Genomic DNA, 14,357 nt, shown 5'->3' on the forward strand with positions numbered 1-14,357 from the left:
ATAGCTCCACAGACAGAATGAAGTAAGTATCCTTGACTTAAGGGATTTTTGGCAGCTAGAAGATGCCAACTCCCTTTTTCCACTGCAAATGAACAGAGAAATTACTGAACAAAATCGTGTTCTCAACTGTCTCTTCCCAATATCATGCAGAACTAATTTTTTCCAGTGGCTGCTCTATTAAATTAAAAATGTCAGTGTCGAGCACATCATTAAAGAGAATTCTTGGGTGGTGCAGAAGGGTTTATTTACACTCCCTGTTGGCCGAAATTCTTGTCTTTGTACTGTTGTCAGTTTGCAGTGAAGAGAAGGTTAGATTTTTCCCTTCTAACCAGACTTCCTTTTCTAAGGTACTGACTGTTATGCTAGTACCAGGTAGCTTTTATGCCTTTCTAAGAATTCCCAGGCATTTGGAAGGGAAGTACTTAAACACAGTTACATAAGGAACATATGTAAGTCGACTTCAAATGGGTACCACTAAAACACTCTTTATGAGCCAGACTCTTTGGAATTTCTTTGATATGCACTTGACATAAATTAGAGGCGTCAAGGGTCCTCCCCAGAAAGATCAAGAGAGGCTGCAAGCCTGGTTAAAGGCAGTCTCTGTTTTATGCCATTGATTATCCAAGTGCCTCCAGGCAATGTGTTTCAGTAGATGCAGAGCATTATTGATCCACACCATGAAAATAATCAAATTATTCATTTTTCATCAAACTGCTATTGCCATGACCTTTCTTTTTATCATTTTTCCTACCATCTAACATGCACACCACAAGAGCAATATGGTCTTTGCCTTAAAATAGATGACATTCTGTTGAGAAATGTCATAAAAAAATGCTGACTTTACCATGAGGTCATCATAATGAGAGCATATATTTCAGTTGGAACTTTTCTGTATCAGATGGGATACATCTGAGAGACTATCATCCAGACCTCCAAAAGTGTGAAAGCAATCTAGAGTAGACGCTAAGTGTTTTTAAACACCTATGTCCTGGGCAACAGAATTCCCCACTTGTCTGCATACCAACATGAACACTTGGGAGCAGCCAGGCCCCTTCTCCCTTCTGATCTCTCTCGCAGGACAGGGTATCAACTGTGCAAATAAATTTTTGTGTACATGGGTATGTGTGGGTCTGTGCAGGCACCAGGCAGCACTCAGGACTGCACAAGTCATGTGTTCCATAAAAAAAAAAGTTGCCATTCTGAGTCTCCATTTCTTTTGAAAGCAGTAACAGATAAAATCAGTAGTTATTTAAGGACTAAGCAGGACATTTTAGAGGTTTGTAATTGGAAAAGGCATGAAAGGGAGGGCATTTCTGTTTTGCATTCCAGTGTCGCTGCCTGTGTTTGTGCTGTGCTTCGCTCCCAGTGGCAGCAAGCCAGGCTTTGTTCCTTCGTGTCACCTCTTCCCAGTGCTGTGGGAGCAGGGTGGGAGCAGGGTGGAACCACAAACTCCCTGTCCCTCTGCACAGAGGAGTGCTGTGCTGCTGGGGGCTGCAGCCCAAGGTTGTGCTCAGGGGCATGGCAGCTCTGGGTTTGTCACCCCGGTAAACACCAAGAAAAGCATAATAAGGGTTATATTCAATTCACCTCAGCTTAGTTCCCCATAGCAGAAAGAGAACATGACTATTTGTTCTTCTAACCAAATTTTAATTGTAGCTCTGTATTTTTTATCACAGCTTAGGAAAGGGGATATTTTAAAGGATAATTGAACCTTTCCTTTAATTACTTTAAGTACCTTGAGAAAGGTGTGGGCAGTTACAGGATACTTTCTTTCCTCCCACAAACGCTGACATCAGAATTCCTAAGAGCTTTACTTGCATCCTAAGGGCATAAAATGATGCCTACATCAAAATAACAGATTTAAATGCACACGTTTCAAGCTCTTTTTTCTGAACATAGTGTATTGTACATTCCTACCCCTAAAGTGATCTAGATCTTACTTGTTCTAGTTAATTAATTATTTTGATATACTTTGTATTTCATATTTTTTAAAAATGGAGGAAGAGGGTGATGTTCTCTATATTAAGTATTGCTAGAACTCATTTGAAAGATGTCTTTATATCACTTCTTTCTTGTGCTCTCACAGGAAGTGAAACAGCTTTAAATAACGGCAGCTTGCAATCTTCACCCTTGGGGAAAATGGCTGGGTATCAACTAGGAAATAGAGGCTAAAAATTTGATTTTTTTTTTCTGGGTGATAGCTTGACTGGTTGAGCAATGTGTCACAATAATCTTCCTGCAACTTTTCTCATGCAAAATTTTCATATTTCAAGATCCTTTTCCTATAACTGTGGTGCCATTTGTAATGGTTATCAGCAGTGTTCCACGTAAATGCAGGAGACATTTCTTGGGAAAATAGGCAGAAAAATGACACTGAAAAACAGAGGCCACAAAATTCAATATTCACCACTATGTGTGAATGAAATGAAGAGAGTCCAACAAAGTTGGCTGTGAAAGGATACACAACTTAGTTAATAAATCATGTTGGCCCTTATTCCTTGCTTTCTTCTTTTTTTTTTTTGCCTTGCTTTTTTCTATCTTTTGAGATGAATTTCTCAAAAAAGACATGGTTTCTTTTCATGAAAATACTTCTGAAAGCCTGTAGCTTATTCCAGATTACTTTCTCAGATGAATTGTAGCACATATTTCCTATTCTAGTTTTACTGGGATATTAGAGCACAGAAATTGATGGTCAGTACAACTGACAAAAAGACAAACTATTTTATGTTATCAGAGAGAGGAAGAAAGATTCCTAAAAATAAAAATGGTCAGTTAACAAATCATTTGCATCTTAAGTAAGAACAGGATTTTTAGACAATATGTGGACTTTTAATATAATTTATCACTTTGTCCTTCTACAAAACCTGTTTTAGAAATATTTGTAAATACATATTCAGTGAAGACTGCAAATCATTAGCATAACAGGAATACAGCTCCTGTTGTTTAGGAGAAACATTTTTACCTGTCACTCACAAGCTTTTAATTTACACAGCTAGTCTGCAACTGAAGGTAAGTGAAAAGGAGCCAATATCCTCGGTTCTAGAGATACATCTTGCAATTTCAAATATACTTTTGAGCTAAACTGTTCCTAATCAATGTCAGAATAGTGAGAATACAGAGCCATGGCTTGTTTTAATATAATTATCACAGCAATTTGCCTTCCACTTTCAGAAAATGCTAACTATCATTAGCCTGATCAGAAAACCTGCCAAATTGCTACCATTTCTTCTTTTATATTCCATGGGGTTCATTTTGAGATTTGAAATTATGGTTTTGTGATTTGAAGAGGAATGAAAATATCCAATCCTTCCCTTTAAGAAAAATTCTGTAGCCCTTTTTTTCTGTTAAATTACTATAATTTGTTCAAGTTACATTGCTGCATATTAAAAAGGAATTGCCGTATTTTTTAAAGTTTTATGTGTATAATGTAGGAGCTGCAATTGATACATCTCTCTATGAATAATGAAGATTTTAGATTCATGAAATCTGCGAATCCCATTAGAAGGAAACCACAGCTATCCCACAACAAAAGAAGAATAGCATTTATTTCACTTTGGTTTTCAATACAACAATTTTAAAAGTCTGAACAATACTACTTTTGGCTTTTTCCCACTTGCTAACTAGGATAACAGATCCATTATGTGTGTAAACGAAAGCATCTGCTAAAATAAAAAAAAAAAAAAAAAGGATTTTTATACAAGCTGAAGAATTTGCTCTTCTAGTTTAACTGTTTCTTTGCTAAAAGATTTTTATTGTCCACACTGATAGCTCTGCAACAGTTCCATGGCAATGGGCTGCAGATGGAATCCTCCAAATCCTCCAGAGTTAATGAAACTGTCCTTGTTTTTAAAAAGCATCTACTTGACCATGTCATTCTGTAATAGAAAGATGGGCCCTCAGGTGCTGATCAACAATTCAAAATCATGACAAGGCCAACTATTAAGGAAGAGTACAATGTGAACTAGTCAGCATTTTTATGAATTAAAAAGAAAAAATAAGGGAGAAATTTTTTTAGAAGCATTGCTCCCTGGAACTTCCAGTTATTTTTGCCAGCTGGCAACTTTTGAGAAAGATTTCTCCATTAGTTTTACGTGCTGTCATTTTGACAGGTATTACAGTAATGTGCTCAAATTATTGTTAATGTAGTCAAATAGGAAGGAAAATATTCAGTGTTATTAATTCAACAGGCAGAAAGTAATCTGAAAGAAAATTTATCACTATATAAATTACCACTGTCATTTCACTGCATCTGGGTCTTTATTAACTGCAATTTTTAAAAGAATAAAGTTTTTGAAATGTGTATAGTACTGGTAATATTTTTACCTGGAAATATTCTGTAGGTGGGGTCTAGAAGTTTGATGAAATGAGCAGAATTAGTAAACCAAATAACCAGCCAAACTGAAAGGCTCCTTTAGAATGGTTTCTCTGTTTTAATAGAAAAATAAACCTTCACAAAAGAGAATTGAGAGTGAAACCTTTATTACTTACACAGCTTCAATATTCAGTAATGCGTGGCAACAATGATTAGGACAGAAAGCCCTGAAATAATGGCTGTGCTAGAAAACTGTGCATCCTCACAGAGATCTGAAATGGGTGTTGGTAGTTTGCAGCAGACTGGCAGTTTGAGGCAATAGCATTCACATGAGAAAACAACCACAACAATGAATTTCATTCCTTTCAGGTGAGATTTAAGCAAGAACTGTAAAGTAGATATACTCCAGCAAGCAACCTTGCTACACTTTTGAAAATCCTTCCAGAAGTGCTACCATGGAATATGAGAAGATTTGTGTATTCCATTTATTTCAATTCACATGGCAGAAAAGATAGCAGATATTTCTGTTTACCTACTCCTTCCCCTTTACAAATATAAATGGGTAATTATTTGTTAAGGTTTAACAAAAGTTGTCAAATGTCATGCTAATAATAGCACATCAGACTAAACTTGGCAGTTTCATTATTTATGAGCCTACAAATACAGTGTTTGTATGTGTGTGCATGTGTGGTTTTCTTTTTTTTTTTTAATAACAGCATCCTCTAAGTCAAAATACATTCTTTTCTCAAGTCGTAAGGGACTTTATTTGGACTATAGGATATTGTGCTAATATTGGTAGTGCTGTTATTTTATTAAAGTCCTAAACAAAGGTTCTGCCCCTGGGCATAAGGGCAGTCACTGAAACTCTGTGGAATATGTCTGCCTTAGCTGATCAAGTGCACTTCACACAAAACATTTCCAGAAATCTTTAATTTTGTTATGGCTACAGGCAACAGTTATAATTGGGCCACCTGAGAATATAATTCATTCAACTATTAGCAGAAAAAAAATCAAACAGAGTGCACTTTTTATAAGACACTCACTTGAGGAAGCAAAGTACAACTTAGAGAAGAGAAAGATTGTGTGAAAATGTTTTGCTTATAACTCCAAGTGTGTATATTTTGGATTTTGTTGTAAACCATTAGAGAAATTGGAAGATAAAATGTTTTCCAAATCCATCATTATGGATACACACAATGACTATAAAGTAATTTCTTTGACCATTGCATACAAATTTGGCTTTCGTGCAATACTGCTCTAAGTGTACTGAGACAGAAGCACACACAATTCAGTACCACTAATGCTGCAATGCCACTCCATAAGCAAAAATGTCAACATTATTATAAGAAAGCTGTCAGGGTCTCCTCCCCCCGCCATGTAGTCCTGGGAGAGGGGCCCTGGGGGGGAGGCATGAGGTTTCCCTGCCCCTGCTCAGCCTTGTTCCCATTGGTTGGTTTGTGTTCCCTGCGCGGGCAGAAGGACCCTTGGTCCCAGGACTGGGGGAGTTCCTCGGCAGAGCCCCGGCCATGCGGCTGGAGAAATAAACATCTCTCTGGAACAGCTATCAAGAATCTGTCTGTCCATATATATTTCTTTTCCACGGCCTCCTGGTTTGATACATGTGTGTTACAGTAATCCCCGCTGTAACAGAAAGCCTTTTGGGGACAAATCCATTTGCATTTCTTTTGTGTGAAGTTGATTTTGTGGTTCTTTATATGTAGAAATGTAATGATAATGCTTGTGCCATTATCTAGCCCAACTATCTGTATGGCAGCCCTGAAAATGTTTTGGTCTGAATGTTACCTCTCACCTGCTAAGATTTCCCTAAAATTCTTAGCAAGTACTAGATTTCTAAGATTAAGCTAGCAGTTCTATGTGTTGTTAATGCCTTTCTGTGCAGATATTGCTGACTCAGAGTATTTTAAATTGGTTTGTTATTTTTTATTAATGACTGGCCTATAAAGTTATGTAACTGGAGATACCAACATGCCTCAGAAATCAGCCAGCCAATGTCCCTTCCGAGGGCTAGGTTAGATACTATGCAGAAATTATTTCAGCCATCATCCCTGAATGGTGGTCTGAGGGACATAAGCAGGCTTTTGAATGAAGTTCTAATGATGCGCCTTTGCAATAATCCAGTTTTACAAACTTTAGCTTTTTTATTTATATAACTGCTTATTGGTTTCAGTTATTAACTTGGAGTGGCGATAACTTTTTCTTTTCAATTATCAAGTGAGTTGGTCATTAAACTGAAGTCACTAAGATGTGAAGGGTTTTAGGTTTTGTTATTGAACAAGACCATTCAAACTCTTTAGATTAATGCTGAATACTCATTCACTATGTAGAGCTGCATAAAACTTACAGCTCAGGTGATGACTCTACTCTTCCTTTTCAGTATTGCTCTAGATAACACAGACATTCTTGGCACATTTTAATAGCTTTAGAGTCAGAACTGCCTTCTAAGACTCACCTTGATGCACCCATAGGAGGAGTTTTGGAGATCAGTAGGAAATCTTGCAATTCTTGACAATTTAGTGAAAGAGTATCCAGTCCCAGAGAAGATTTCCAGGGCATGGTATCAACTAAAGACAAGCTAAGGACAAGTAACTAGGGAAGTCCTGTTTAGGAAAAGCACCTATAACCTCTGTTTCTGTTCCTGAGCTGTGAATGAAGCTATCAGTCTCATTAAAAAGAAGTAGCTAGTTTGGCTGATAGTTTCAAATGTAATCTCTAATTTACCTTAACAGGATTAGGAAAACTTGACTCCTTTGAATTTAATAAGATCTGCTGTAGGAACATTTAAAAAAAAAAAAAAGTTTAAAAAAAAATATCGTAGCCCTTTGAAATAATTTTATATCTTCAGAAATCCCTAATTTTAGAATCTAAAAATCAAAGAAAACAATGCTGGAATTATCACTAGAACCAAATGACACAGCACATTTAAAAGGAAAAAAAATAAAATTACCTAATAAGTATTTTTTTCTTGCATTTTGAATTTTTCATGAAAACTTGTGGAAGGGTGGCATAACAGAAATTTCTGAAGATGTTCTGTGTCAGATGAATGGTGTACCAAATCAGTAAATACTGGCAATCAGACTAAATGAGTAAATATGGCATGCTAGATCAAAGTATGAATGAATATTTTAATGTGAGTAGCTTTCACTTTACTCTGAGCCTGAAAAAATCAGCTCAGAAGTGTTGGTTACTTTATTCTGGGAAAAATATTTACAGATTGGTGGGGGTTTTCAGGCTTTCTGTTACGGGCAAATCATTTTACCTAAAGGACAGTACAGTGTTGAGCACTGATTTCCCATTTTTCTCTGTATTTCAGCCACATAGCTGTGTGTGTACATGTGTGTACATAGCAGAGTGAAATGAAAGTTCTCCAAAGAGGCACTCACAAAACCCTTTTGCCTGCGTTCCATTTCACATGAAGGGTATTCTTGTTCTTCTTTCCAAGATGAACTCCTAATTATCACATGAGAAATATTCTCTAGCACTGATAATATTTAAGTCCTCTCTGTACAACCACACTGTCATTAGACAAAGAAGAAATTAAGGAGGTCCTACCCCAGATAACATTTGTCACAAAGTCAAGTATATTCTGCTGGGAAATAGGCATTATGTGTTCAGGTGTCTTTAAGCAAGAAGTATTCAAAATTATGACCTCTAAGTAACTGCTCTAATTGAGTTAAAGAGAGGTGATACCACTTGGTCTTGCCAGTTTCTGTAACCCATCTTCTCCTTTGTTTTGGTTTTTTAATCAATTCTTTGGCCTGGGATAAATTTTTATTTCAGAAAGAAAAAATAAGTTTCAAACCAGTCTTTGTTGTTATTTTCTTTTTTTTGTTTGATGACCAGGATGTGCACAAACCTATTATTTTCATTCTTAATGATAAGGGGTGCATTCTTTCATTATGTGTTAAAATATAATTGAAGAGCTATTCAGATTCAAATGAATGATTATGTATTAGATAATCTAAGTAGTTTATCTGCAGATAGTCTTTCTTCTGACAACTCAAAAGATGAAGATTAATGAAAGTTCTCTGAAAGAAAAATATAGCATTTTACAGCATATTAAGATGTGGAGATTTTTAGTTTTCATTCATTGAAGAAGAATGTTTAAGCTCAGAAGGGAAAATTGCTGTTTGTGTAATGAACTTATTTTGGGAATGACATTCAGTACTTTTGTTTTATCACCAGCCAGGCTGATCTTAACAAAGAGACAGAAGCTTGTGTTCTAATGGCTGGGCATAAGACTTCTTTTCATCTTAATCCCGCCACTAGGGAAATGATGACAAGGATACTAACAAAGTTGACTTAGATATTACTTTTCACATTCGTTAACAAAGAATAAAATTTTATTTCTCTTCTTTATATTTGTCAGATAGTGCCAACACTATGGAGAGTTTTAAATACTAAAAGTTTTTCACTGTTTTAGTGTCTGACCTGACTTTTCTCGTGGTAAAGAAAAGGTATCAAAATCTTCTGATAGGGAATAATTTTTTTCTCATCTCTAGATCCGGGTTGGTTTGCCACTGCCAAATAAGATCCTTTTTCTCCCTCTTTTGTTGTGTAATCTTACATTGAATTTAATAGGGCATAGTTTTTAACTCTTTGCTGTTTACTCTCTTAGGATTAAAAATACTTACATTTAACTTAAAGTTACATATATTCAATCATTTATCATGAAGCTTTGTAAGATAATTTTTTCCTTTATCGTGAGAGTAAACTCAGTTTTTCAAACTCAAAGTAATTTATTTCTGTGAATGTTACGGTTCCAAATAGATACATAGGATTTGTCATTACTTTGCTGTTTAACAAGTTATAACAGAGCTCATTGTCTAGGATCAAGCTAATAATTTAAATTATTTACTTAATGCTCCAGTAAAAAATGGAGAAAAGCTTCTACTCTTCAGGCTTTGGTCATAAAACAGCTGTTTTTGTCAATGGCACTTCTGCAATAGTTTTATCTGCCTTCTTCATATTCCTGTTTATTTTGTAACTGTATTTGGCACTTGATGCCAAAAGCTCCTTTCTTCTGTTTAGTAAAGTACTAATAGCAAATAGCAACAATTTTATTAACTATCATTTTATCTAGTAATAATTGTGTTAGAAAAAAATTAGGACAAACAGTTAGTGCGAGGTGGTTTACCATAGATTTCTTCACAGGTTTTAAAACTAAAAGATACCATTGTAACATCATCTGCCTTCTTGAGTGTCATGGGCCATGCATAAGTTAGCCTGGTAGTAAATACATCAGCTTATACCTAGCTAGACTATACATGTCCTGAGTCCAATACACCAGGATATGGAGATCATTCAGTACCTTCCTGTGTGTGCGCATCATCTTTACATTGAATTCACCTTGCTTGTTTCTTATAACAGAGAGTACGCATGTGACACTGGCTCTAAAGCCATAATATCCGTGCTGTTCTAACAAATAATGCACAACAGGTAAATTCATAACTTCTATTTACTAGTAATATTTGCAGCTATCTAGTAGATAAATAATGCATCTTCTTCAAGTTTCCCATTGAGAAAGAGCAAAATGAGCAGCTGTCTGTTGTAAGCATCTTTGTTGTGGGTGAGTTAACCATTGAGATAAGTTTCTGGTAGCATGAGAGATTGTGCCATGGGTCTCTGCAGCATAACTCTGATGAAAAGAGACTTTTGACTATTTTTTGAATAGGCATAAAGTAGCAAATTACTGCTACTTTAGGGATTCTTCCCTTCCAAGCAATATTTCTGTGAACTGTAGCTTACAGTTTGCAAGTATGTATTCAGCTGTGAATATCAAATATTATGGGGGACTTGTGCTATCTCTGATTTCATTTTGATTTATTAGAAGTCACTTCTTGTTTTTCAGCGCTGGAAGATGTTACTGTAACATAGCAATTTGCAAGAGCAGTACAGTTTGTGCTGTGAAGTTAAACCAGTTTTCTATCCAAGTCAGTCTCAGCTAGATGAAACTTCCAATGAAGATTGAGTGTATCTATTATCAAAGTAGAAGAACTGGATATTAAACCTTTCATTTATCCTTGTCATTGGGTGCAATCACTGTTCAGAAAGAAGCTCTCCTTGTTATCTTTTATGGGCAAAAATATTATTAGATACTGTGGTTACCGTGCTTTAAAATATTATTCGCAAGACAGATCTTTGTAATGGTAGTAAACATTTCAGCCTGGCTTTTTAGTTTTGGCCTTGAATGTGGAGCACTGTGGATAAAAAAAAAGCAAACAATGCCATCAGTTGTACATCCTACTGATGTAGGTGGTTCAGTAACTGTAGTATCAATGCATTTTAAAATGCCCATCTGTTCAGCAAAGATTTCAAAGAGAGCCAACTAGAAGTCATGGTTCTTAGGTTAATCTTTTATTTGTGTAAAGGCTGAAGAAAGCTGTTTACCTCTGTGATATGAACTGCAATCATCTTTAAAATAATTGACAAATTAATCCTCTCACAGCACTGCAATTGTAAAGGTGTTAGGTTTAGCTGGCCTTGTCTGGTTGCCTTGTCTTATGAAGAATAAAGGTGCTAACTTTGATGTCTCAGGTTTAAGAGGGACATGCCAGACCCAACAATCTTGTATGTTTTTAATTATTGATCCCAACTCTGCGGAGTTATCCTCACAACAGAAGGCTAAAATAAGATCTTCTGCCAGTGAGGTATGTGAAGATATGCAGGACTTTTACCTTTTGGAAGAAGGGACATATAGGAGTAATTGATCTACCTACAACATAGAATAATTTGTATTTTTTTCCCCATGTTTGGTCATATTATCTAGTACTTTTCATTGCAAACCTGTTGATAGCAACCATACAGTGCAAGTTCATTTCAGTGAAGTTAATTGTGGAGTTACTACTTAGTATGTGTAAATGTCTCCATAACTGTGCCATAAATTAATTAATAGATGTAATCCGTTTTCATTTTCCAAAGCCAAAAATATCTCACATTTTTAAACTTATGTCTGAAATTTGAGTAAATAGCTTCTGTTTGAAGGTAGAAATCTGTTGCTCTGGGCAGCACTCCCTTAAACCAGGATGGTAAAACTTCTTCCTTTACAGTAAAATCAAAGCATGGGGTTTTACTTTGGTTTTTTTTTTTCATTCTCTAACGGACATTGCATTCTGTATATTTATTTTGTGATAAATGGACCCAAACCTATAGCAACAGTAAGGAACCCCATCCTGCAAGCCCGCCCAGGAGTCCAAAGTTTGTCCATTTTCTTAGCTTGCCTAATGTTACCCTCTTCATTCACTTTCTGCATATCACAGGTTCTTTTCTTGTGTTGCAGGTGAACGAGGCCACAGTGGAGCAGCTGGTACAGCAATATCCACATATAACCTTCAGTACTGTGCTACAGGATTGCAAGAGAACACTGGAGCGGGCTTATCAAATGGGCTGGACACCCAATATGTCTTCTGGCTCCTAACCTTCTGTACCAACATGTTCCACTCTGCTGCATTCAGTAGATCTAATGGGGATTGCAGAAGGGTTTATAACCTTTCATATGATGCAATATAGTTGTGAGTTTACAGAGGTTACAGTAAAATGGCAAAAGCTGTACACTGACTTTAATGTACTGTACAACTAAGTACAAATATTGAAGCAAAAGTTTAGAAATGCGTTGTGGTTTTGTTTGCATAAAAGTTATAAAAGCCTTTGGCAAATTTCTTGAAGTGGATTCCTACTAGTTCTCTGGATAGTTTGAGTTATAGATGTTAAGCTTGTTTTCCTCTGTTTACTTTGCCTTGGTCATGTGTGTTTCCTTTGATCTGTAAATGGTAACTCAGTGCTAGCACCAGTGCAGTTGATCAACAGAGGCCTGTGTCGAAACTGGGAACTAAACTTGATGCTTTTTATTTACTAAATCTACCCCAGAGGTTTTAAGATACAGAGTACTAAGAAAATCTACAGTTATTTACCATTTTCTTATCATCTTTCTTTTTTTTTTAAATATTAGAAGCTGTAGTGATTTTTAAATCTTTCCACCTTGACATTTTAATAATGAGTAACAGTGCTTAGCCTAACAATGATAACCAGCTATACTTCATGAAGACAAAGAATAGCTGAGTACACCAACTATCAGAAATCATTTTATTTTGCTGAAAAAATATTATTTTATTTGGCTGAAAAACTTTAATTTTTATTTAAGTGAACTTGCCTCCTCTGACTATGCTGTTCTGTTGATGAATTGGAACAGTCAGATGAATGGGTATAAATCAGTAACAGGATCCCTTTCATTTCCTGTGTGGTTTTATTTTAGAATGGATCTCACAATGCAAATAGTGCTTACCTTGAGAATGCCATCTAAACATGAGTCCCATCACGAGTACCATTTTGTAGGATCAGATGCTTCTTAATACAGTGTGGGCAAGAAAATATCCAAATTAAACACATAAAATGATTGATTTTCTTTGTGAGACTGTTATGGTTTAACCCTGAACAGCAACCAAGTACCAAGCAGCCTCTCTCTCACTCTCTGTCACACTGCATTCTAAGGAGTTAAATTTGAGCAGGGAATTGTGAAAATACAAACATTGCAGCTTCAATTTGGAGCTGCCTTAACCTTTAGAGTATTACCATTTGGTTAAGAATGTTGTCAGGTGTGTAACACTGGATATTTGTTTTTCAAAGGTTACAGCATTTTAATCCAAACTATAAAATGCTTAAGCTTCAGCTGAAAAGTTGCCTTTATTGTCAAAATGTTTTGCTAATCCAGAAGGCCTAATGCAGCATAACATAGAAGCTTGTTTAGTATGGCTGTATAACTCTGTAAAGCTGTTTGTTGATTTCCATAGCATAATTTTTTACAACAGAAACATCAGCTCACATTACTTCCAGTGAGGATGTTGAATGTTTTCTTATTAGACTTTTCAAAATGGGGATGAACTAATTTCTCTGGAAAAAAAATATATCGCAAAGATTTTGCTTAAAATAAGTGGTAAATACTTGTGAACATGTGTAATGCTATGCTTTCTATTTACTCCAAAATGGCAACAATATTTTAAGAATAAAGCCAGTGAATTATATTGCAGATATAGTACAGAATCTCAGTCAATTTTCTTTTAATGTCTCTTTATGAGTGCATTAAAACTATTCACACAATTTGTAAGTTTCTATTTTTTTGTGAGACCTTTGATCTTGCAATAAACTTTAATAAAATAAGAAAGATGGGATGTTTTCTCTTTATCTGTGCTGCTAACTGTACTTAGACTGTACTAACAGAGAGTCTCAAATCTCTGTTGTTGAATAGGTAGAACTCACCTGGACATGATCCTTAGTAAACTGGCCCTGCTGTGACTGACAGAGTTTAATTAGATGACACCCAGAGATCTTTTTCAATCTAAAATATAACTCTACGGATTTTTAAAATATTATGGGTCTGGTTGGTAATCTCTTTTCTTTTCTGTCACTTAAGTCTCTTCCAGTAGTTTTGCCTTTTACTGACTATTCATCTCTCAGTTTTATCAACACTAATCAATAGATCTCAGCGTGACTAATTAATTTTAGTTTTATGTGGTATAAGAACTCTAGATGGAAATATGTTTTTCTAATAGCACTGTTGACACAGATAACTCCTTAATTTCCTTATAATAAATCCGTTTACAAAGTAGCTTTAGAGGAATAGATAATACCGCACACTCTTTCATCTTTGACATGTCGTGTGGGGGAAATACCATTCTGGTGGAAAACAAAAGCCACTGCCTCTTGTAAAAATAAAAATTACCCCTGTTTTCTTATATGCAAAACTTAGAGTGAATTCAAAACGTCACAGGCAGCTGCTGGATTCTCTAGGTTCCAAAAGGCCTACTTTACTAGAAAAAAAAGTCCTTTTTTCCTTCAAATTCTTTATGGTTAAGGTAGGGTAACCTGTGGCTCAGCACTTGTCTTATCAGAAACATTTCTAGGATGGGCTTGTTCAACCTGCAGAAAGGGCTAAGACAAACTCTTAAGTGCTTTCTTAATTAAGTGGTAGGTGGTTGTAGGAGAAAGACAGATAATGTTTACTTTCAGTCATTCACTCTTTAAATCCAGGTGT

General features: G+C 35.7%; 1 protein-coding gene across 1 annotated transcript in view; it reads left to right on the forward strand.

The window, feature by feature from the left end:
* The window catches only part of FBXL17 (F-box and leucine rich repeat protein 17), a 276,091-nt gene extending 262,604 nt beyond the window's left edge, over positions 1–13,487 (forward strand). The window contains exon 9 of the mRNA XM_048291849.1: positions 11,610–13,487. Within this exon, the coding sequence (XP_048147806.1) occupies positions 11,610–11,747 (138 nt within the window). The 3' untranslated portion in view covers positions 11,748–13,487. The remainder of the gene's footprint in view (positions 1–11,609) is intronic.
* Positions 13,488–14,357: the final 870 nt, after the last annotated feature.

This window comes from Corvus hawaiiensis, chromosome Z (assembly GCF_020740725.1).
Source record: "Corvus hawaiiensis isolate bCorHaw1 chromosome Z, bCorHaw1.pri.cur, whole genome shotgun sequence".
Taxonomy (NCBI): Eukaryota; Metazoa; Chordata; class Aves; order Passeriformes; family Corvidae; genus Corvus; species Corvus hawaiiensis.